The sequence below is a fragment of the Condylura cristata genome, unplaced genomic scaffold (assembly GCF_000260355.1).
Source record: "Condylura cristata isolate star-nosed mole 26May11 unplaced genomic scaffold, ConCri1.0 scaffold00003, whole genome shotgun sequence".
Lineage (NCBI taxonomy): Eukaryota > Metazoa > Chordata > Mammalia > Eulipotyphla > Talpidae > Condylura > Condylura cristata.
In genome coordinates this window covers 70,087,354-70,108,989 of record NW_004567104.1, presented here as the reverse complement: position 1 = coordinate 70,108,989, position 21,636 = coordinate 70,087,354, and the positions used below count along the sequence as shown (strand labels likewise).

At 41.6% G+C, this 21,636-nt stretch overlaps 1 protein-coding gene across 2 annotated transcripts in view; it reads left to right on the top strand.

The window, feature by feature from the left end:
- Positions 1-21,636, top strand: part of GRIK1 (glutamate receptor, ionotropic, kainate 1) — a 344,258-nt gene that overhangs the window by 215,013 nt on the left and 107,609 nt on the right. For both annotated transcript variants that reach the window (XM_004675333.1, XM_004675332.2), the window contains exons 3-4: positions 1,151-1,408; positions 11,432-11,613. In XM_004675333.1, coding sequence (XP_004675390.1) covers positions 1,151-1,408; positions 11,432-11,613 — 440 coding nt within the window. The remainder of the gene's footprint in view (positions 1-1,150; positions 1,409-11,431; positions 11,614-21,636) is intronic.

Below are 21,636 nucleotides of genomic sequence, written 5' to 3'. Positions count from 1 at the left end.
TATATCTTGGAATTCACTCTAAGAATGTAATGAAAAGATCAGAGACATACATAAAAATGAAAATAATTGCTATAATATTACAATACCAAAATTTAGGAGCAGATTGGTTAGATGGTAGCATACACAGGGAATAACCTATTCTAGACATTAAAAATAAACATTTAAATAATTTGTAATGACTTGAGGAAAAGGACATGTTTCAAATATTAAATTTAGTGTTAAAAAGCAATGCATCAAATTCTATCTACATAATGTTTTTTTTTTAATTCGAACACTAAAATATAAATAAGTAGTGCCTCAAGATGGTGCAGTGACAGGGTCTTACTTATAAATGTTCTACATTCTCTCAATGAGTGCCAGTAATCTTATGAGAAAGCTTATGTAAATTCCATTAGTTAACTAATTAATACACATGAGCTTGATATGGTTAAGCTACAAGTCGGCTGATACTGAGGTAATGTTAGGCTGACCGGGAGGGGGTCCAGAACTCGCTGTAGCTCTGCTATTATCTATGATTATTGTCCATGACATTAGTGGGTCGGACCAAACATCATCTAAGGTCCCCGGAGGCTATGCTGTTCCATTACTCTGCAATTAATTAGGTCTTAGCATCACTTATGAACGTTCTTCAGTGATTGTTCACTAGCAGAGAACTTCAGAGTTTAGAGATGATAGGAGTTAAAATACTTTGCAGTTACCCAGGAACTTGTCCAAACTCAATGATCGCATTTCATATCTTCATTGCCACCCGGACACAAGACAAAGCTCCATTCTCCCGGCATCCACTGGGCTAATGGCTCGTGGAGCAGCTCTGGGCGCCCCTGGGCCCTAGCACACCAGCAAGAGGTTTACACTCCATCTGATTAAAGCCATGAAGTAAAACCAGCGCTCATTTCTACTTGTCTGGGGAGCTAGCCCCGTGATGTGTTACTAATCAGTTCTACATTTGCATCCCTCCTATGTTAGCGTCTCGGAAGTGGTAGAAGTACAATTACGCGTATTGCCTCAACATGCAGATGGAGAGTCTAGGAAAGTTTCCAATAATGAAAATTAAAAGGGAGTACCATGGAAAGAAAGATCAAATTCACGGATCTCTCTCCTTCTCTCGTCCATCCCTGCCCTCCCTCGACCTCTCGTGTCTGGGCCTCAGCATGCGACCAGCTGGCTCTCGGCGTGGCGGCTCTCTTCGGCCCTTCCCACAGCTCCTCTGTGAGTGCTGTTCAGTCTATATGCAATGCGCTGGAGGTTCCCCACATACAGACCCGCTGGAAACACCCCTCGGTGGACAACAAAGACTTGTTTTACATCAACCTCTATCCGGATTATGCAGCTATCAGCAGGGCGGTGCTGGATCTGGTCCTTTACTACAGGTGGAAAACAGTGACGGTGGTGTATGAAGACAGCACAGGTATGGGACCCACAAGACCCCTCCCCCACACACCCAGCCCTAGGTCTGGTCAGAAACAAGGGTAGCACAGTGTTCTAGAAGCATTGAGACTCATCAGGTGTGGTGTCAGAGCACACTCTTTCACATGAAGCTAATGGGAGCCCCCAGTTTAGAAATTCATGTGTCCCTCGTTGCAAATCCTGTAGGTGAGTTCATTCTTCCTGATGGTCTTTACATCTTCAAACGTGTGAAGATTTTTAGTTTCCTATCAGAATATTAAGTAGTGGTTTCATGTGTCCAATTCTATTAAGACTATGACCAGGTCTCTCGATCCCTTAAATAATTCAGGAAACATTTGAAAATGATCGCACTGTGTAATACCTACTTTATTCATAGGTCTGTGGATGTCGTTACTTTTCTAAAGTACATATAGGAAGTGATGGTTTCTGGCTGCTGAACATTCCATAGGAAATGGACTAAGAACCCCAGTATGAATAAAGATGCAGGTTAGACCTGCTTATTAGTAGGCGGGGTAGAAGCATGGTGCTTGCCGCTCCTCTCCTAAACAGTTTCTCCAATGGACCCCCCATGAAGTTCCTTTTGTAGGTACCTTCCCTTTTGCCTTCTGGTTACATCTGAGGTTGTTGGAGTTCAGGTCCCTTTAAATCTCTTTCAGGTCTACAGTGGTGACTCTCCAGTGTCTACATAAAAATGTCCAAGTCCTAATTTAAAGTCCAGGCACTAGCTTTTCTACACTCCCTGGACTGTCCTATCAGCCATGATGGGGTGTCCAGCATTTAAGTCCAGTCCTTAAACGCCACTGAGGTCCTCTCAGCTTGTCCTCCTTGGATGATCCCCCCCAAGCATCTCCAAGGTAGAGATATTCTCCCTGATGGCTCTCAAATATCACTTCTTCCTTGAAGTTCTACTCTGAGATCATCCTGTGACTCAGTAACTTGGGTGGCACATCAACGCTACAAACAGAAGCATGATGTCACCTGTTCCGTGATCTTTCTATGTGTTCATGAGACTCAAAGCTCCAAAATGTTGAAATTTTATTTTATTTATTTTTAGATTCTGACACCCAGCACATAGAAAAGCTTAGTAATTACAACGGAAGTAATATTATTTCCGTTCTGATACTTTTTCTCCAAGAAATGAAAGTCAGTCATTGATCTATGGAGTTAGTGATAAGACTAATAAAATGATTCAAGAAAATTAATAAAGCAAGGCACTTTCAAACTTTTTAATAGTGTTCCATTTTCACTGTCCCCTTCAACACGCCCAAAATCCCTTTTGCAGAGAGGGTGAAAGGTTAGCCTCATTTCTTTGGCCCTGAAATCTGGTTCCATTTAAAACTGTCAGGTAAAGTAACTATTCTAGTTGAAAATATGCATTTATGTATTTTCTTATGCCTCATCTCATTTTAGAAAGAAAAGGAAGGTGGGTGATTGGCTAAATATGTATTTTTTAATATTATATTTAAAAAAGTCCTCCTGGGAAGGATAAACCACAGACAGGCATATTTTTAGAGCTTCACCTGCTTGTTGTGAAGGAAGAAAACATATTATCAAATGCGCTCCTTAGCATATTTAGAGCCCTGATATAGCACATTATATTGTAAAAGTAAATATAGTCAAAATACCATGTTGCCACCTTTGTAAACAGAAAAAATCTGTGAGCTCATGAAGTTATACTCTTTCTCTTTATGTAGAGTCTTCTGTAGTATATTTTCTCTGTTTCTATCATCTCCAGCATACCATGACGAAAAGAGAACAAATTAATGAATGATATTGAAACTTCTGGATTTTACTTAAGAAAGAGCTCAAGTGAAAATATAGGCATAGCTGTTGTAGATTTCACATAATATTTAGATAAACTATTTGTAAAAGAGTGACAAGGAAGTCTGTGTCCCAGCTGCCTCTCTGATTCCAGCTGAGCACCCATAAGTGACAGCCATTTTGCCCAGGAGAAAAATCAAACTATCATTTCTATCATCTTTTACAAGAAATTGAAACCTTTTCATCCCTGCTAAGTTTACCTGAGCTCAGTTGCTCATGAAATACTTGCTGAAATTGAAAATCCAGGATGGTTTTGGCTGTTGCCCATTGAGTTAGAGATGATTCATGTTAAAATGATTTTGCCCACAAAGATGTTAAAAATGCAAATGAATAATCAATTGAACCATTAAATTGGAACCCAGAGAGTAAACAGGTCAACTGAGATCAATAAAAGCCAACATCTTTTGACTATGAGTGGGTTTCATACTGCTTGACTCAGGGTTTCCCTTGTAGTAATTATCAAGCCATAAAGAAGAAAACTTACTAAACCTGAAGGAAAAGAAAGGACTTAGGTGTGCTCAACACCCACCCTCATACCAGAATTAAGTGCCCATTAAAGAGCACTTTATTGGGATTTGTTTAGGAGTTTGTTAAATAGCCTGAAGCCAGCACAGATGTCTGAGGGACCCAATGGCCCATTACTCCCTTCCAAGTCAATGGGAGCACCGGGCCTGTCACTAAGGGCAAAATTCAATTCACTAAACAGAAACAGGCAGCGTTCTGTCTCTAGAAGTGAAAATGTAGAAAGACCCCTGAGAACAGCTGGGGTGGGGCGGAATAAAGTTCTCTTTCGCTTCATCTCCCACAGTCTCTGTTGATTGCATGTTGTCCCCATCAGTCACCTACTTCTCTCTGATCCCCACATTCAGAGGTGACCCCAGGCAATGAGAAATTGCAACTCATTGCTCACCCCCTGCTCCATTAGGCCCTTGGCGGAAGTCAGCCTCTGTGCCTTCCCAGTCGTCCAAAAAAGGCTGAGAAGCTGAGTACCAATGCAGTGTGGAGGAGTCTATTCAGCAGTTTCTTTTGTTAAAGCCAATCTCAATGAGATGTGACCTTAGCCATTTCTGTAGAACGGTCAGCAAACTATTTTTGTTCGAAAGGATCAGATAGTTTATAGCTTAAGCTGTGTGGTCCTTTAGGACACTATTCTGCTGGAAGAATGAGAAAAGCAGCCCTAGATGGCACATACATGAATGGGCATTGAGTGATCCAATAAAACTTTATTTATAACAAAGGAAGGGTGGTGAGGAGACAAGGCCATAGAGGAGAACCTTATAGATCATGGAGGGCTTTGTAGGTCATGAGGAGCTTCCACTCCCATGAAATGGGAAACCAGTGGAGAGTTTCCAGTTGAGGAGAGATGTGATTGGATTTATATCTCAAAAAGATCACTCTGGCTATTGTATTAATAAGAGAGCATAGGGAGGTGAGGGTAAAACCAGGTGTTTCACAGAGAAATCAAGGCAAGTGATCAAGGTGATGGCCAAAGAGTGGTAAGAAATGGTCAGATTTTGAATTTTGACCAGGCATAATGCCCTGAGACAGTGGAGGGAGGGTGAGATAGAACATAAAAGACAAGATGAATAAACGTTTTGATGTAAACCAAGGGAAGAGTTATCATTCCCTGAGGTGGGGAAGAGGTGGGGGAAATATGCTAGTTGGAGCTTACTCACTGACATGTGGCTCTGGAGTTAGCAATTCTCCACCTAAAGGCGGTGATAAACAGGCATTTCAGATATGAGTACAAGAGCATAGTCTGGGTGGGAAATATCTGAGAGTCCTTGTCACAGAGAAAGTTCTAGATGAGACCATAGTGGAAATGAGTTCCAGACAGATGAGTTCATTTCACAAAGGGTTTTTTTTCATCCTTGGTTGCCTTACACCATTTTTCTCAATACATCCCAGCCATATATTTCTAAAATGTAACCTGCAATAGAGTTCTTAGTTATCACTTGAAACATGGGCTCAAAACTTTACAGTGAGGATATATTTGAAATGAGATTAACATATAAAAATATGTCTGTGACTGAAAGAAATAATAAATCCAGGGAGACAATACAAGGAATATGACAATCCCCAAACTGACCATCACTTGAGTTATTGTCTCGAGTGCTAACACTCTGCCATGTACCGTTCTAAATGCTTCTTATAATTAGTTCCTTAATATGATTAAGCATCTTATGAATACATGACATAGCTGCTCTTATCACTTATATTTAACTAGTGACTAAGATTTGTTATATCTATTATTATATTGCTCTTCATTTTTCTACAGAACACAAAAGAAACATTGTACTGATCCAATAATTTCAACTTGAAAAACAATTAAACCTTTTGGCATAGGTAACCAAAGTGACATGAAAAATACTGTCACAATCGGTGTTGAAGAAAGGACTCAATGGGCATTTTCATCTGGTCCAATCAAACTCACCCCCTTGTGTTTTTATGACCACAGGTGACAGCAAGGACACCTGTGCTGTGTGTCTCACGTGAAATAGCAGGCAAATCAAGCCATGTAATCAGCACCAACCTTACAACAAGGCATGATAGCTCCTTATTTCCTCTGTCCTTAGAAATCCACTCCAGTCTCCTGACCAGAATCCTAATCAAATTTCAGAATTCTGGTGAGGAAACTAATCTTCAGATATTATATGGAAGCAGATTCCTTTTATCCATCACTAATATTAGTCAAAATGCAGGTCCAAGAAATACTGGGGAAGCTAACTACAGTATAGTTCATCTCAAATATCTTGAATAGAGTCTTCCGTGAGGTCTTTGGCAACCAAGGGACACAATTTTTCATTTGGAAAGTCTCTATTCTTTTTTTTTTCATGCAAATATTAAAAGTCCTATGTATGAAAATCACATTTAAAAGTGATGTATTTCCCTAGGTAATTAATTCATTCACATAGTCATTTCCATTTCTTAGTTCTGTTGTCCCTCTCCTCTGAAGGGTACATAGATCCCCTTAAGAGTCCTATTATATTTGGATATATTAATATACCAACATGTTTGTGAAATGCCATTTTGCATGTGTCTAAGTTCAAACGAAGAAGAAATTATCATTCAAAATGTGTGATCTTATCTTTGGGTCCCAGTGGTTTATTGCATTCATTTTTATGGCATCAAGCCCAGTGATGAGGCTTAATGAACAGGGAATTGGATTAAGACTCAAGAAAACCTAGGTACTTTTCTTTTGAACTAATACTCATTAAACACAACCAAAGCTGTCCAGAAGTGGATGGGGCTGCAATGTGAAGTAGAGAATTTCCCAAACAGAGGGTGTTCAGCAGCAGCTGTGTAAGGGGATTCATACATCAAGCAGGGCTTTGACCTTTAAGGTCACTTCCAATTCCTGGCATCTGTGACTCATTTCAGGGCCGATCCAAACAATTAACCTTCCTGTACCTCACTTTCCTTCTTTTAAAATAGCCATGACACCTAGCCACCTCACAGGTGTATTCCGAGGTTCATTGAACTATTTATAAGTAACGTCGCATACTTCATAAAAAGGTGCAATGTAAATAGCAAAGTTTATTATTATTAAAGGGGGCACAGGAAATTTTAAACACCCACTGGAAACAGCAGGTTCTGCTTTACCCCTCCATATGCTCTACCTGTTTCAGAGCTGCTCCACGTGCATGCAAATCAGCATCTCTCTGTCAGTTCTGAGAGCAGAGAGAGGTGGCCACAGCAAGTGTGAAGCGTGGGCCTTTTGGACATTTTGGAAATTATCTGTTTATGCAGAGTCCTGCTCAAGCGCATGTGAAATAAACAGTCGCCTTGCACTAAAGTCACTGCCAGCCAAAGGTGAAGTTTCCAATTCCATTCCTGGAGATGAGAGTAGAGGAAGGAGCCTCTTCTGACATTGTTCCTTGTCTGCAAAAGTTGTCTTTTTTATTAAGATTTGAACTGACAGAAAAGTTGCAAGAAATGTACAGTGAATTCCTGTGCACCCTTCATCCAGATCCATCAGTTATTTGCACTTGACCACACTGTTTTAATGCTTTAGAATTCCCTCAACATAATAAGTGGTAATATTGGCAAACCATTTAAAAGTAAGCAGCAGGCATCATGACATTTTTATCCCTAAACAGATCGTTGTGTATTTCTAAAGAACAAGGACTTTCTTCACTATAGCTCTACTACAGTGAAGAGAGGGATGAAACTTAGTACTAATACAACACAGGATGGATGGAGGGAGGGGAGGAGGGAGAGCTGGGTAGGTAGGTAGATAGATATAAATACAGAACATATTCTGGTTTTCTACTTGCCCAATAACAGTTTTTAACGATCATTGTTTATTGCAGCAGTGTCCAAAGCACTGCCTGTGACTGACAGCTCATAGTTTCACACCTCTTCAGATGTAAGTTACCGTGCCTCATCCATCACTGAGAGCATAAGATTCCACCCCATGCCACCGGGCTCTTTGACTACAAGATCTTTTGCTGCATTTAGCTGTCATAATCTCCTTTGGTGCAAAGCAGCTCAGCGTTCCTTCATCTTTCATGCTCTTGTCCTTTTTTGCAGAATTCAGGTCAGTTTTTTGTTGTGTTGGTGGTTTTGCAGAGTATCTCTCAAATATATTGGTTTCATTGTCTCTTTACTGCACAGCCCCTACAGCACCATGGGCTAAGAACACCACTTCTGGTTACCATGGTATATACCTTGCTCTCCTCAGGTGGAGTTTGGGGCAGGCAACCCGGGTCCCTCCCTCCCTGGAGGGCCACTAGCAAAGTTAAGGGTGTGCCTCGATCATTTTCTCTCCCTGAAGTCATTATTTGTTTAGCAAATCATTTTTAAACTATTCATTACAATCAAGTGTAAGGGAAAGCTTTCTCTAAATTCTGTCTCCTGCAAACTAAAAAAGCCTCTGAGTAATTGTAAATTCTATACTGTTTGCTAATGAAGACTATTTTTAAGCAACCAATTGCTTTAGGAAGAGAAATGTAAGCTTCACTATTTCTTGCTCATTGTTCTTCCTACAACTTGGGTCTGTAAGCTTCAAACCTGCTGATCTGGTCCTTTTTCTGAGCCAATTCTCCTGTATGCAGAAAAATGAGATAATTAGGGACTGAGTGGTGAGTACTTCTGAGGATAAATCTAGTCCCATGGAAACTGGTCTTTTGTAATGAACTGTTCTCCTGACACCTCCTTTTATATTGAAATAATTTTTTTTTGTGAAACTACTGTGAAAGTGCAGAGTCACTGGGAGGTGGAGTGAGGGGACATGTTTACTGACATTTACTGACGACCTCATTTACAAATAAAGGTTGAATGCTTTATGTTAGTCTAAATTTTATCTATGTAGTTATTTATTTATATGAGCAGTATTATTCAGTGTGTTAGTTGATCTGCAACTTAGAAACGGAAGAGTGGACCCTGATTTGCTTAAAAACATTTGGAGTCAGAAGCTCAGTCTCTCTAAATCTTTGACTGGCTTCTATCAGCTTATGCTCCTAACTTATGAAATTGAGCAGTAGTTGATACCCTTCCATATCATGAAAGTTGATGTGATGAAATCCTCCCACAGGCTGTGAGGAACTTACAGCAGGTGTGTCCACCCACCAGGCTAGCGCTGAGTGTGGGGTGGGGCAGTAATTAGCATCCAAGAACTATCTTTCCCATAAGCACGAATGAATGAAGTGTGGAGTGTGTGTTTAAGTCCTCAGGATAGGGAGGTTCACTTCAGACTGACATTCCATTCAGCAAAGAACAAACGGGCAGTTTACTGCAGCATATGAAATGCTTTCCCCTGTTTTATTAAAAGGCCACATTAATCTCCCTTGTGGCCATGCATTAAAACATTTATATGTGCCGGCCTCCCAGGTGGCCGAAGAGTTAAATGTCTGTGCTGTCACCACCATGGCCTGAGTTCAATCCCTGGCCACATGTGGCACTGCAGACCTCACCTGTTTTGCCTGCTGCTCCCCTCAGCAGTATCTTTCAGTGGATGTGCCTGTTCTGTTCCCCACTCTGTCTCTGATGAATCCTCTCACTCTCCATACCTCTGGCCTACACTCCAGTTCTTCTATGAATAAATAAGTAAATCTTTAAAAAATAAATAAATAATAAATTGTATGTGTTTGCAAAGCAGGACAATAGGAAAAAAAAAACAGAGAGATGTTCAGCATCCTGGGGTAAAGAAGGCTAGATCCCTGTTTCAGTTCTTACCCTACCTCCTCAAACAATCCAAAGTTCTGTTCCCTGCACACCCACGTTTGCATGTGTGAGGCAGGACAGTGAAGTAGGAAGACTATGTGCTTGACTCACAGATAACAGTTTGTTTTAAATGTTTAATTTGTATTTACTTATGTATTTGTATAGAAGAATTGGAGAGCAGGCTAGAGGTGCAGGTGGTAATAGGATTCACAGAGACAGAGTGGGGAGTAGAACAGGCAGATCTACTGAAATACAGTGCTGAGGGGAGCAGTGTGGAGACAGGAGATGTCTGCTGACCCTGTGGGTCAGCTCCCTGACCAGGAAGCAAACTCAGGCCATGGTGATAATAGCCTGAAACTTAACACCCAGGCCACTGGTGAGGCCTACAGACAACAGTTTGAATCACAGGCTCCTCCTAACCATCCTGTGCCTTTGAGTAACTTACTTACTCTAAGCCTTGGCTTCCTTATTTGAAATAATGAAGCAAATACACTTGCTTCATAGGCTTGAGAGGGTGAGCCAACGTAAGGAATCACTGATATTCACATCTGAGTGCTTGATCTTCTTGCATTCTCAGTATTCATCAGTGATTCGGGACAAGTGTCTGGATATAAATGGCATCTCACTATCAGTACATGAGAGATGACAGCCATATCGATTGACTTGCAAAAATGCAAGAGTCCACAAGGAAGGTTACCATTCTAATGATTTCAAATGTAATGACAAGGAAGGTTTATCATTCCAATGACTTCAAATGTAATGACAAGGAAGGTTACCATTCCAATGGCTGCCCCCCAAAATATTAAATGATGACTAAATCTTGACAGGCTCATATACTCTTCTCCCCACTGACCTCCTCCATTTGACTCTAAAGCCTGTATCAGTCACAAATTTACTGAACATGAAAACCAAATCTACCCATAGCGTTCAAGGAAACTTTTAACAAAATGGTAGGCTCTTAGGAGGAAGATAACTGAACACATAAAACAAGAAAATGAAAGAAAAGCATCAGGCCCAAAGTCTGTGGACTCCAGATTGTCTCTGACACACTGCATACACAATTTCCATCTGAGTGCTGATCATGCTTAATATTTCCTATTGATGACTTGAAACTGACACATCTTAAAGGCACAGAACTGTGCAATGAATGACAAAGTCCATTTCCCAGTGTGGTGGGTATCCTTGAGGGAGATTCAACACCATGCAGGGAAGCAAGCACCGGGAGAGGAATAGGATGGAGATATTATATCTGTTCGTCTTGCCCTCATAGAGCACATCCATTAAAAAAAATGATACAGCTGAGCGACTCATCCCTGGGACAAATCAAACATTCTCTGAGGTTCATTGCTCTATATCCCTTCCTATAATCGCCAATAGTTGATTTAAAAAAAAAAAAAACTGTTGGGTTTTTATTATCATAATCCCTAAAAAATCTGTCTGTGTTTTTTTTTTTTCTTGTCAAGGAAGGAATTTTGAATTCAACATTTAAATCATATTAGACAGAAAATAATGACTCATTTATAAACAGTTCATATGGCAGGAACTGGAAAGTTACTGGCAGCAGCTTAGCTAACTCACAGGTAAATAGTATGTTGTGTAGAAATATATTATGAGAAGTTTACAGAGGTTCACCTTACAAGAAATTTTTGTGTGCTCTTGGCTTTTATTAGTGAGCTGGTAACATCCATGTCTTGGGGCATTGTTGGAAATTTCAAGCAACTTCTTTACAAAAGTTTTATAGTTATTGACTTGGTTTGTTAGAGTTGGGGGCTTGGCTAAAAGCTGGAGAGGACAACTGCATTCTAAGTAAATTCAAAATGCATTTGGGAAAGTTGTGCTTCCAAGCCACAGATCCCTGCAGGAGGAAAATGCAGCATAATCCACACAGAAAGAGGGATGACAAATGAAAAAGTCAATAATGAAACCTTTAGGTGGGTGGCCTCTTGGTACATTTTGGGAATGATCTGAGTTTGACTCTAAATGGCAATAAACTCTTTTGACAGAAAAGTCTTTTGCATCACTGGATGTCATTTTTCAGGTCTAATTCGTCTGCAAGAGCTCATCAAAGCTCCCTCCAGATATAACATTAAAATCAAAATCCGCCAGCTGCCCTCTGGGAATAAAGATGCCAAGCCTTTACTCAAGGAGATGAAGAAGGGCAAGGAGTTCTATGTGATATTTGATTGTTCGCACGAAACAGCTGCTGAAATCCTCAAGCAGGTAAGGAGGACGGGAACAGCTGGGAGGTGTGGGGGAAATGTTCATTTCTTGTTCACAAAAATGCCAGCTGGTTTCATTCGGTGCAGCAAGAGCACACAACAGCCATCCAGTTGGGGGAAGATGGCAGTTTTCAGAATGATTTTAAAGATCCAAAGGACTCTGGGATTCCTTGAAACCACCTGTCTTTATGCGAGTGTAGACAACTGGTTCTACATATCACTCAGGAGGGAAATAGAGCATATGCCAGCGGAGGTTGAAAGGTTATCCTCTCAGGTAGTCAAGCATTTCTTCTTCTGTCTCTTGAAGATACTCAACTAGATTCCATTTACACAATACCTGGCTTGTCCTAAATACCTCTTCCTCCTGGCAAGACCTCCTTAGCACACATGCGGAATTCCAAGTATCATGAAAAGGGACACAGGCCATCACCGAAGAGATGCCACTGTCTTCTAATTTGTTATAGACAAGAACTGCCATGTATTCGTCTCCAGGGATCACGTGGGTGAAAACACTTGGGAAATTGTGAAATTATGAGTGAGAGAGAGATGTTAGAAATGGTATCAACAACAGAGTAATAGTATCTGAGCACTTCAGGAAACAGCACCAGTCTTATGCCCATGAATGAAGATTCAGATTTCAAAAGCCAAAGCAAAGACGAGTGATGTATACCTTCTAGGGGCAGCTGGCAATGTCTGGGGACATTTTTGGTTGCCATAATTTATGGGAGTGAGTGTGCCAGGTGTGCTTCAAAACAGCCTATAATCTATAGACCATCTCTACAACAAAGACCAGGGTGGCCTAAATTATCAGGACTGCTGAGGTTGAGAAAGTCTGGCATAGAGATACTCCATCAGAAATGCTAGCCAGATGTTCAAAATAGAAGCATTGATTAAAGGTTGGGGGGCAGGGGACAATGCCATTCCTGGTGGCTCATTGGGTTAAAGCACAGCACCGAGAAGCTAAAACCACTTCAGCATGAGTTCAATTCCTACCCCAGAGGTGACCCACATGGTGCAGCAGACCTCTCCTGGCCCAACCACTGCTCCCCTCACCAATGTACTTCATCAGTCAACCTGTTCTGCTCCCCACTCTGTCTCTGGTGAAGCCTCTCACTGCCACTGCATCTCTGGCCCGTACCCCAGTTCTGTGTGCATAAGTAAATAAATCTTTTTAAAAAGAAGGTTAGGGAACTGAAATGGGAAAGTTAGGAAAAAATGCCCAAGGTGTATTTATGTGGCCCAAACAGTATCTCCTTGAATTTAAGTGGCATCAGGAACTGTTCTCCTCTCAAATGCCACAAGCTTCTATGGCACGCCCAAGTTTGAAAGGTCTGTTGTGTGGCTGGCTGGTAAAAGGCACTAACTTCAAAACAGAACATCCTGTGCAATAGGCAGAGCTGTGGATTGCAGGCACTTGCAAAAGCTCCCAGAGAGGTGATGGGTCTGACTTTCCAATGCGCTCTCAAAACTGAAGGGTATCTCCCTGCAGCCACTGAGTTCAAAGTCAAGTTTTTAATTAAACTTGAAGTGCCCAATTAGGAAAACTCAATGTGATGTCTCCATTCTCCCCTTGATCCTTCCACTGTAGAGCCTATTTATTTCTTTAATAACCTTTCATGGAGGTAACACTTATTTTATTACATAGCTGTACAACAGACAGACTACACAAAATTCCCCACTGGAAGTCCAATTCTATCCTTCATGCTATGACCAGATTTGAAGCATAATATGTATTTCAAGGTTCAGTGGAAAACCATCCCAGACATCATGAAGTGTAATCCTGCCACTTTAGAGGAGGAATTCCCAGAGTTGTACAAACAAGGACACTCAGCCTCCTTCATGCCACCTAGTGCTTCCTATGCTAGGAAATGCAGCTTCTCCAGTTCAGGGAAGAGTATCTGCCCCTTACTGTGAGGCTGTCATTGGGTCGCATTAGCCAATCTTTAAATATTATAATTATCTCTCTCTAAAGAAAGCAAGGATGTTGAGGTGATGTCAGCCACTAAAGAACTATAAAGGTAAATAGATATAACCAGCAGCCCTTTATCTTAAGGCTTCATTTGAGAATTTTAATACAGTTCATTAACGTGTATAATGAAGTGTGGCCCTGAACTGTGAAAAACACCCGGATTTTATGTGTAGTCCTCAAAATGCAGAGAAGCATCCCTTCCCAGGAGCCTGCTATAGCAGAGGCTGGAGACACGGGTGACATTTGAGAGACTGATTTGCTGATGAGGCTTCTCTTGGTTAGATACCCATTTGGCTCACATAATGGCCAGGTCTCTCCCAAAGGGCAGGCTTGCAGTAGGAAAAGAGCAGGCTGGGCATGGGGAGAAGCTGCTGGAATTTCTCCTGTTTCAGTAAATGTACACTTAAAGTTCCAGGGATCTAAGTGGCTGCCACTTGGTAGCCTAGAGATTATTTCACTCAAAGAACAATTTGTAAAAAAGCAAAAGCCTCTAAGAGAAATCCTCCCAGAAAGTGGGGGAAAGGAAGATGGGATTCATTCAGCTTTATCACAAACACATTTTTCTCCATCTCCTGTCCTCGCCTGTTTTATCCTGTGGTTCCTTTTCCTGACCCTGTGAATGGTACGGCTGGCTGTGAGACTTGGGGAGAGTGTTTAAAGAGAGTGATCATCATTATATGGTCTGTACAGGCCATCTGAAAGTATTGGGGAGGAAGAAGAACCTTTCTTAAAGGGAATACCGTGGGACTATCTGTGTGTGTGTGTGCACACGTGTGCACGCCTTGTTTCCAAACTCTGGTAAAGATGATCATTTACAAAGAATCATGATTTGGGGCTACATGAAGATGATATATCCATTTTATTTTTGTGAGAACAGTAATTATATTTACTCTGTCTTAATTAACTAATTAATAGGGATAAGAGATTCTAGCATAGGGCAGGTAAAAGTTCATTCACTCTTGTTGAACCCACTGAGAGGACCCAGGTTAATTCCATGGCGCATCCAGAAAGCAAAGTGGTACTGGTTTGCGAAGTGGTATTAAGGACCTCAGGATGTTTTATGTTGTCAAAGTGAGGCCAAGTACTCTGTGTGATCCAGTTTATCCTGCAGAGCAGCAATATGTAAAAATAGACAGACACTCGGTTGTATTGTTGGCTGAGTGAGTCTCCAGAGAGCTCAGTGCTGCTTCCCACCCATACCGCCAATCTCTTCTGATCTGAAGATGTGTAAGGAAGTAGACTGAGCTCTTTGGAGGGCCCCACCCACGCCAGCGTAAGTGCCTGCATCCAATATACCCTCTCACACACTCAAACAATGCCTGAGGCAAGTGTGGTGTTCCTAGGTCAAAGCAGACTGAGCTCAGGGTACACCCTGCCAGGCCAGGCTGCCCCGTGACCCCCCGTGACAGGGCCCTGATCTCAGGCCTGTGTGCTCACTACACCATAAAGGATTCCCATTCAGAACAAACGACCATTCCATTTCGGTGTTGGCTTCTAGAAATGTCTGGGAAAAACACAGCCACTTGCTGCTGCTCTCCTTTAGATGAAATCTGTGTTAATTGCTTTTGCTTTCCTGGTGACAAAAATCACTCCTGAGAAATGTTTCTGTGCCAGGTCAGCTTGGCTTTCTTCTCATTGACTTTCCCCATTATTTCCCTGCACTTCCTGCACCTTCATCGTATTTTACTACTTTTTAATGATTTTGGGGGGAAAGGGAAATCAAATACACTTTAAAGAAGATATTTGACATTTATCTAAAAGTAAAAATTGGGGAAAGTCTATAGTTATTCTTGGGTATGCTAATCACTCCAGCAAAGTAATTATATCTATTCATATTGAACAAGTACTATATGATGAGAATCTGAAAAGTTATTTCCCAAAAATTAGTTCGAAATTCAAATGTCAAGACTTGATTAGGTTACAGTGGAGCAGGGCTTCATAGGAACAAAGTGTCTCTGTGAATTTCCACCATGAGAAGGAACCCAACATCCCTCAGCTCACACGTGGGGCCCACGGGGTCTCTGTTGAGTCCTCCCGCCCTGTGACCACACAAGGCCCCCAGCAGGCCTCCTGCTCTTTCACTGGCCTTCCCTGTGCAAAGTCCAGTCCCAACCTCCACTCTCCCCACTCCTCCTTCCACCAAGCCCACCTCTCCTGCTGATTCCTTACCACCCACCAGCCCTGCGCCCTCTCACTCATGCTGACTCCAGTTCTAGGGTGGGAGCAGCTGATGGAGGTGAATTTAAAGATGAGACACAGGTAGAAACACTGTGCACACCCACCTTGAACACATGCCCATCCTGCTGGCCCCCAGTCCTTGATATAGCTCATGTTAGCCCGCTTTTGCAAATGAAAAACTGAAGCTCAGAGATGACAGTAATTTTGTCTACCATTTACTGAGCATGCTCTAAATACAGAAATCGGTGGTCGTTATGACTGGCGCGTCTCTCTCTAGGCTTTTTGCGTGCATCTGATGCTGATTCTGTGTCAGAGGCACTCCACCTGGCTTTTCCATTCCACAGCCTTTGTACTTACAGCTGGCAGCATCTGGAATATTCTTTCCCCAGGTCAGCCTCACCTAAGTCTCCGGGATCATCTCTTGGGAAATAAAAGAAGAGCACTGTTCTCATCCCCTCTGACTTTGCATTCTACTTAGTTGCTCTGTAACCTCATTAAAAACATGTGTAATTAAGGACATTTACTCATTTGCTCTCTGAATTCCCTGCTATGTGACAAACTCCAAGAGGACAGAAGCTTTCTCTGTCTCATTCTCCCAAATTCCCCACTAGTTATTTGACACTAGTGCTGATGAATGAAGAAATGCAATGGAAGAACAAGTTTACAAGGATTGTGCTAAGAGCTCTTTTTTTGTTGCATTTATTTTATTTTTTATTTTAATATTTTTTATGTCATTCTTCATTTTTGTACAATGTATACTGTTTCATCTCGGTTGTAACCCCCATAGACTTCCCACCACCAATTCACCCATGTGCCATCACCATAGTCCTGTGTGCTCTTCCCACAAGTGTTTTGATCCCTCCGTAGAATGCCTTTGGAAAATAGTTGCTTGTTGATTTTATTTTTTACTGTATTACAATTACTTTTTCTTTTTTTTTCCTGATCCCTTACACTCCTGCTATGAGTAAAACCATCAGGTATTTTTCTTTTACTTTCTGGCTTATTTCATTAAGCATGATCCCTTCCAGCTCCACCCATGTTGCGGCAAAAAGCATGAGTTTATCTTTTTTGAATGCTGAGTAATATTCCTTTGTGTATATATGCCACATTCTCTTGATCCAGTCATTTATTTTGGGTATTTGGGTTGATGGATACCACATCACACCTATTAATCTCCAAAATTGTGTCCTTCCACCCCATCTAACCTACTATACTATCAACTCTGCCAAACTCTTCTGAGTTAGTGGTTCCTCTGTGCCTCAGTTTCTTTCAATGTTTCATTCAACCTCTGGAATCCTAACTTTTCAAGAGTTGTGATGCATTTAAGCCTCTGAGCCCACTTGCTGAAAATAAATTCGCCTTTGAAGAACTTCATAATTGCTTTCAAATCTTGCAACAGGATGGAGAAACAAGTCATTATTTCAAGCCTTGGAACCTGAACCCTGTAGTAGGGAAGGAGGGCACTCTGGACTTCAGATGTTGCCTCCCAGGGCTGGACCAACACCCTGAGCTGACCAGAGGCCAAGGGAGAGAGGCAGGAGGACATTTTTCCTGACTCAGGAAACCGGCTCTCTTGTTTACCTGAACAAAGGTCAGAGGAGGGACTCCCCCCCATCACAATTCTCACAAAGAGTATTAAGCTGTAATTCAGTCATTATTCTTTCTAACCCATTTTAGTGCCAAAATATTTTGTAGAATATGAGGCTCTGCTAGAATTGCACTGTCTGCTGCCAACATTTGCAAGGTCCCATTTTTGATTTTTCTTTTTTCATTTAATCTAAATACAAGGCCAGGGAGAAACCATTTCTTTTAATGCCCTGTTTCCCTTTACTGGGAAGTGTCACGCTGATCTATCAAATGCTTCTATTCATTGATTCTTTCCTCATAAAGGTTGTGCCTAACAGCTGTGTCCTGGGCAAGCAAGGCAGTTACAGGGTTTTGTTCTGTGTTTCCACCAGACAGAAGCATCTTCAGTGTCTGTCTCACAAAAAAGAGAACATCAAGTCAAGCCACATGGATGCCATGTGCTGCAAACCTGTATGGAAGCTGTACCTATTAATACAAACACTCAAGGCCTTCACTTCTAATCAAAAATGCACAGAATAGGCCAGACCCTCTAGGGGCTCTCTTTTACTGAACACTTACTGTATACCAGACACTGTCCTACTTTTTTTGAGAATATTTTGACTACAACAAAAGAATAGGGCTCAGAGAAATAGTGTGATGGGCCCAAGTTCACAGAGCCAATAAGACACAGGGCAGAGGGCCCTCCCTGGTGGCATAGAAGGTTAAAGCACAGCACTGCAAGGCTGTTCACAGCCACTGCAGCATGAGTTCGATCCTGGCCAAGGAGCTGACCCACATGGCGCAGCAGACGTCTCCTGACCTGCCCCAGCTCCCCTCAACAGTGTATTTCAGTCCATCTGCCTGTCCTCTTCCCCACTCTGTCTCTGGTGAATCCTCACATCCCCTGCACCTCTAGCCTGTTCCCTGGCTCTTGTATGCATTAATAAAGAAATCTTAAGAAAAAAAAAAAGACATGGAAAAGACATGGGGCTGATAACAAAATTTATCTCAGCATTTTAAAGGGAAGGAAACAGCAGCCTCCAGCACTGTTATGTGCATCATGGTGCATACAGGCAAAGGGCTAGTGCACATTTTAATTAAGATGTGCACTTCTTGAGTGTAATTATTTCATTTTATTCTAGAATAGACAACCATTTCTAGCTTACATAAATCCCCAAGAAATGCTAGTTATACTGAATACCCCACTATCTAGTGGAGAATATGGATGTGACACAGTAGAAAGTCACTCTTTCATTCAACATGTGTGATGGAGTGAAGGTGATGGAGAACTGACAGTACAATGACAAAAACCCAAATCTCTGCCCCCTTACGGCAGAAAGAGGCCGTGAAAATGAAGGTCATGGGAATATAGCTATCCAGTGCCTATAGGCATGCTGGAAACACTGAAGTTCATCTCTAAACAGTAAAGGGTTGTGAAAGTTGGGAGATTCAGTTGCAAATTCTACTCTTTCCCTACTAGAATGAAATAATTACCACTCATTGGGTAATCATGATATATCCAAATATGCTATGCATTTTATCATAGTAATAGTTATTTTATTCTCCCAAAATGCCCTATGATACTGATAGGGAAAAAAAGAGAGAGAGAGAGAGATTCTAGAGCATATAGCAAACTTATTCAAACTTAAATCTAAGATGCCTAAGACCTGAGTTTCTAGAACTTTCTAAATGTACTACTTTGAGCAAGTCTGTTTAGTCCTCTTCTACCCCATGCCTTCATCTGTATAAAAGGATTGTTAGAGGCCCTCCCTGGTGGCGCAGGAGGTTAAAGCACAGCACTAAGAAGCTTAAGCCACATCTGCATGAGTTCTATCCCCTTGTGCCTCGGAGGTGACCACATGGCGCAGCAGACCTCTCCTGACCCGCCCGCTGCTCCCCTCAGCAATGTACTTCGTCGATCTGCCTGTTCTGGTCCCCACTCTGTTCCTGGTGAATCCTCTCACCCTCCGCATCTCTGGCCTGTACCCCAGTTCTGTATGAATAAATAAATTAAAAAAAAAAAAGATTGTTAGATTCTAACTTTACCAAGTTTCCTGTTAGCTTTGCATGTCCATGAATTCAAGTGCTTGCAATCCTCTGAATGGCGTTAGACACACAGAGCTTGCACATCACCTTGTGCTTGGGAGAGACTCAAAGAAATGGGAAATAATTCAGCAATCCATTCCTTTGTACATTTCCTGGAGTCCTTCGGCAGTCATTGAGACAGATAATTGGTAATAAGTTCATGACTTAGGATAAATCCTGACAATGTAAAAATGATTAATCTCAATTTATACTAACTGGATAATAATTTACAGCATATAATATAGTTATTTCAGCAGCATGGTCTCATCCTAATTATTTTTTTCTCAGGCTGGTATTAACATCTATTTACACTTCCTGAGATTATAGTTCATGTTCATTTGTAAGGAATGTTGTGCATATGTTAATCAATATAGATGAGATGTAATTGACCTCTATGGATAATCAAAATGTAATGAAGGGGGTTTCAATCTTTCCTTATCTTTAGTATCCAACATGTCTGTTTGAGAAATCTCAAAAGCCTCCGAAGGGTAGATTTGGAAAAGGACTTAGATCTGTTTCTATCTGAAATGAGAGTAGTAAAAATCATACTTAAGCCTCAGACATGCTCTAAAACTTAATTCCAGCTACATCAAGTTTTTTTCTGTAATGGTGGTAAGAGAAATTTACCTTGCAGTGGAAGGAAGGGGGTAATTTAGTTGCAATCACGTAACGGGTTTGAAGGTGTGCATAAAGCAGCCTGTCAGGTCTGTATCAAGATCAGGGAGCTTCTCAGCTTTGTTCAAAAGCTGGAAGAAGTGCCTGTCCCTAACAACCCTAATATGTGACCGTAGAAAGGATCACAGCTTCCACCAGGTTCCCTGAAGAAGCCTGAAGGCTAAAAGTAAGCAAACATTTACTTCTCTGTCTTACACAACTGCTTCTTCACATTTGCCCTCCACAAAGGCAAGGTGTTACTGAAAGGGCCCCTCCTCCTTTCTTTCCCCATACTATTCATCAAGTCCTCACTGTCACAGGGTGACCTGAAGCTGCAAGGTGTGCCCCTCATCATCTACTCGTTGGATGTTCCCTGTGTGCTACACACTGAGCCGGAAGGGAGATCTACAATACCATCATTTAGTAGAAAACCTGGTCATTTCTTATCGCCACATCTGCTTTAAGAAAAGTTAAATGTGACATTGCCCATGTGGTTTTAAGCCCACCATGGACACGAGATAGTCCATATGTCCAGATGACCATCGATTTTATAGCTGTGTCGTGTGCGGAAATCTATGACAGCGAGTCTGTGCCTCCCGATCCTAACCCCAGCACCACAAGGCCTGCCACACTATAGTGACTCATGGCACCACACACCCTTTAGCCTGACTTGGCGAGTCTCCATATTCTACGAAGACCGTGTCCTCATTAAATCACTACATCAGACTTAATATGGTGAATCTTCCTTCTAATTCCTTCTCCAACCAACCTGCTTCTCCTATAATTCCTGTCTCCAAAAATTGCCAGTAACCTAGGCTTCCACTTGATTCTCCCCTGGGTATTAATTCCCAATTGTTATAGATTCTACTTTCTGCAACTTTCAGTACCAACCTCCTTTTCTTTGGCTCTTTCATTATCTTCCTTCTATACTAGAACAATTAATCTTTCTGCCACAAGCCTCCTGCTCCTGGTTTTTCACATCCAGCCTCCATGCAACTTTAAAAACTGTTCATTCTAATTTTTTTTAAAAATATGACCTTATCCCTCTCATTTAAAATTCCTAAATTCCTCCCCCTAGCCCACACTGAATTAACTATTAGAGACATGCTGCTGCACCGCATACAAACTCCTCCACATTTCCCACCCGCTGCCATCAAAACATCTAGTACACAAAACATCTACTATTACGCTTGTGACAATTTTAACCAAAAAGTACATCACAATGCTCTCATAACCTTCTTTCTTGTGGAAAAGAGACTCCACAAAGGAGATTAAAGTTCTCCCCAGACATCACCAAAGGGATTAAAACTCAGGATCTAATTAGTCTTAGTACCCAAAGAGATGTCATCTTAGAACAGCAGTGTGAATTCCTGAGGGAAGAAGATCAATGAGTGAGGAAACTAGTAGCTCCCACAGTGGGTGAAGGCATGCTCTCTTACAGCAGGCACAGCCCTCTGGTCGGAAGGATTTTTAGAAATTAGATGGCCAACTTCAAGCCCTCTTGGCTTCGCAGATTCATTCCATCAGATAAAGTCCAGTCCTGTGTTTCTAGTTTTGCTTTCACCAAACAAT